General features: G+C 44.1%; 1 protein-coding gene across 1 annotated transcript; it reads left to right on the top strand.

Moving 5' to 3' along the window:
• Positions 1 to 16: 16 nt before the first annotated feature.
• On the top strand, positions 17 to 949 carry LOC309548267 (odorant receptor 131-2-like; the record flags this gene model as incomplete). Its single annotated transcript, XM_082248214.1, has 1 exon — positions 17 to 949. The coding sequence occupies one exon, from the start codon at positions 17 to 19 to the stop codon at positions 947 to 949; it is 933 nt and encodes a 310-aa protein (XP_082104340.1).
• Positions 950 to 3,405: the final 2,456 nt, after the last annotated feature.

Below are 3,405 nucleotides of genomic sequence, written 5' to 3'. Positions count from 1 at the left end.
CCACAACCACGGAGACATGGTCAACCTCTCAACCAATTACAGTATTGCAACTCAAGGATCCATTCCATACAATAAGCCACAAATTACACAGTTGATCCTCCTTAACCTAATTGTGCTATCTTTCACAGTTTTCTACCCCTGCTTGTCCATGATACTCCATGTCTACCTCACCTCACCGCAACTACAAGAAATGGCCCGTTACATGCTTTTTGTTCACATGCTTGTCAACGATATGCTCTATCTGCTGATTTCTTTTTTTTTGTTTGTCTCTGCCATTTACCTTTTGTACATGCCAGCACCAGTGTGCTATGCTATCATTACTTTTACGACTTCCTCCTTTTATGTCACGCCTTACAACCTGGCCATTATGTCAGTAGAGCGTTATATAGCAATCTGTTACCCGTTAAGACATGGTCAAACTTGCAATGTCCGCTGGTGTAATTATATGATTGTTCTAATGTGGGCTTTGGGGTTAGTCCCCATTGGCATTGACTTCGTTGCATTGAATTTCTCTGTTGACAGAGACTTTTACTCTCTCTATATGGTATGTGACTGGCTCCTTTTTTCAAAGAACCAAGTACAAAGCACCATAAGGTTTATGGTCCCCATCCTCAGCTTCTCCACGGTGGGACTAATAATCATATTCACCTATATCAAGGTCATGCTGGCTGCTCAACAAATACGTTCCGGCAAGTCTTCTGCCTTTAAGGCTGGGAAAACGGTCCTGCTCCACGCATTTCAGCTTTTCTTGTGCATTATGTCCTTCTCTTCCATTTTCACAGACATGTTTCTGGGAAAAACCTATGGCTTTGTTCCATCAGTCAACTTCTTCTTCTTTATGTGTCTTCCAAGGTTCATCAGTCCTCTCATTTATGGGATAAGAGATAATGTTTTCCGTAAATATACACAAAATATTTGCACCCATACTTGTTTGAAGGGACTTTTTTAAAGCGATTAAAGCAGAACTCAAGCCAGAAATAAAATGCTCCTAATTCAGCTATAGATTCAATAAAAAATAAAAACCCTAGAGTATCAGTGGACAATATGACTGTGTGTATTTGGCTGTTTCCCTGGAGTTGAGTTTTAAAGCCAGCTATACATAGGACCCGTATATGAGGGAAAGGGTTACTATTCTTAATTTCTATTTAATGTTATAGAAAAATGTTGTACCATGTTTACCGCTGACCATAGCAGGAACATTTTGTCCAAATAAACCTAAACAACAAGACCTGACATCAGGGCATAGTTCTTGCACCAACAGATACCTGCATGTGTGTTTTTCCATCTTTTAGAATGCTCCTGGATCTGGCATGTTTGCTTCCTGCCCTTCCACTTCTTACTTTCTTTCATAAAAGCCACCAAGCTTCTGTAACCAACAAAAATGTTTACATTTCTTGCAGGTAGATCAGAACGCCTGTAGATGGAGTGCAGTATGGTGCTGCAGCAATAATTCACACAGTCAGGTGTAATGAAAAACTTGTATTGAAATAATACAGCAACAGACCCAGTGGGAAGGCTGCCCAACTGGGTGCACTCATGGTTTCCAGTAATGAGAAGAGGGCAGGTATCAGCCATACTGACAGCGTCTGTTAAAAGAGCAGAATGTGGCCTGGTCATCTCGTGCCCAAGAGAGATGATGTCCAGAGGAATTCATCCCTATGCTTTGTATCCTCGTCAGGAACATTCTCTACTACTAGTGCTGTTCCTAACAGGAACGGGTACCATTCTCTACCAACTTGAAAATGCACATTGAACCTGGGAGCCAGAGCCTTAAAAAGGCTCTGCCTGACCCAAGATGGCTGCCAGAGTCACGTGGAGTGGTGTTCTGCTGAAAACTCCATAGATGTTACTTCCAAGTGACTCTACACCAGGAATAATTGGAGATTTTGACCACTTGGTGTTTTCACAGAACACTGGCAGCCTTTACACTCTGGTACACGCTATAATGAGTGGACATTGTTAGTCTGCCCACTAGTTGTCACCGCCTTGGAGGCAGCCATGTTGTTGGTTACTAGCGAGTGGCCTAACAATTTCCACTCATAGCGTGTGCAGGAGTGTATATGCCACCTGTTCTGTGAAAACACCAAGTTGTCAAAATCTCCAATTATTCATGATGTATAGTCACCGGAAGTGATTGGAGTTCTTGGCAAGTTGGAGTTTTCGGCAGGACAGTGGCAGCATCCAACTGGCTAGCTTCCCCAGTGACCCAGGAAACCATACTGTAGAGGAACCATGTTTCTCCTGACTTCCTCTCTAGCTGCAAGGCCACTGCGGTTGAGTGCCACCTGCAGTGGGAAAGTAGACTGCACCCGCCCACACGCCTACATTAAAACTCCTGGTCAGTACTTGAAAGCTGAATAACCTTTAGTTTCTTGCAGACCAACCACAATACATATACTGAAGGATCTGCCTGTATGTCCTCAGGGAACTGGGCTCCTGTACATACCTTCAGTCTTGTGACCATACTGTGATTAGACACACCAGATCACAGGCAAAAGGTACAGAGCCAATAGGGGTGGCTCTGTACTGTCTTATCGCTTTGACTAATCACATCATACAGAATGTAAACACAGGCTGAAGGTAGTGGCCGTTTGTCACATACTTGTAGGCAGGTATCTAGAGAGGTACATTTGTGGGTTAATGCCTGGTGTTGTGGGAGTTAGTGCTGCTGGTGTTGTGAGGGTTAGTGTTGTGGGGTGTCTTCTCCTGCATGACTCTCTTATTTCTAAAGTGATATATGTATGCAGGGGGAGACCGGGTTTGTCCATGTATGGAAGGTAAACAGTCAGGACAAATTGTTTCAGAATGTGAGGCAGAGTTGCGGAGAGAAACCCCACAACGTAACAGAGATTGGTTCAGAGGACCTGACTCTTGATATCATCTTGCGGAAAGCAGCCATTATTTGTAGTGTATGGACAGCACAGCCAGTGGTGGGACAAGATCATCTAGTGCCCAGGGCAAAGATGCCAAGTGGCGCCCCCTCCACAAAATGTAATCATTATGTGTCAGCAAAGATCCCCTCCCTCTCCTCCAAAGAAATTTGAGCACTAATCTGCACACTTTTCCCCCAAGAATAAATTCCCCAAAATTCTATCCAAACAAAAATCTCCCCTCTTCCAGTACTCCTGCCAGCTTGTAGGTAGGCACTCTCCATGCAACACCCCCCCCCCCCCCCACCTCACATGATACCACAGCGCCCAGGGCAGCCGTCCCTCTTGCCCACCCCTTGTCCTGGCCCTGAGCACAGCCTATGTCCTAAACAGTGTGATTATTGAGGAAAGATGCTGGATGGAATATTGAATGTACTACCATGAGGATGTTTCAGAACTGTACATATAACATTATTCAGTAAATTAAAGAGTAACTCTACTTTTGTTGAGAAAAAAACCATTCCCCTCTGAGTGA

The sequence above is a fragment of the Pelophylax lessonae genome, assembly GCF_965119305.1.
Source record: "Pelophylax lessonae genome assembly, chromosome: 2".
Taxonomy (NCBI): domain Eukaryota; kingdom Metazoa; phylum Chordata; class Amphibia; order Anura; family Ranidae; genus Pelophylax; species Pelophylax lessonae.
This window is presented reverse-complemented; position numbering and strand designations above follow the sequence as displayed.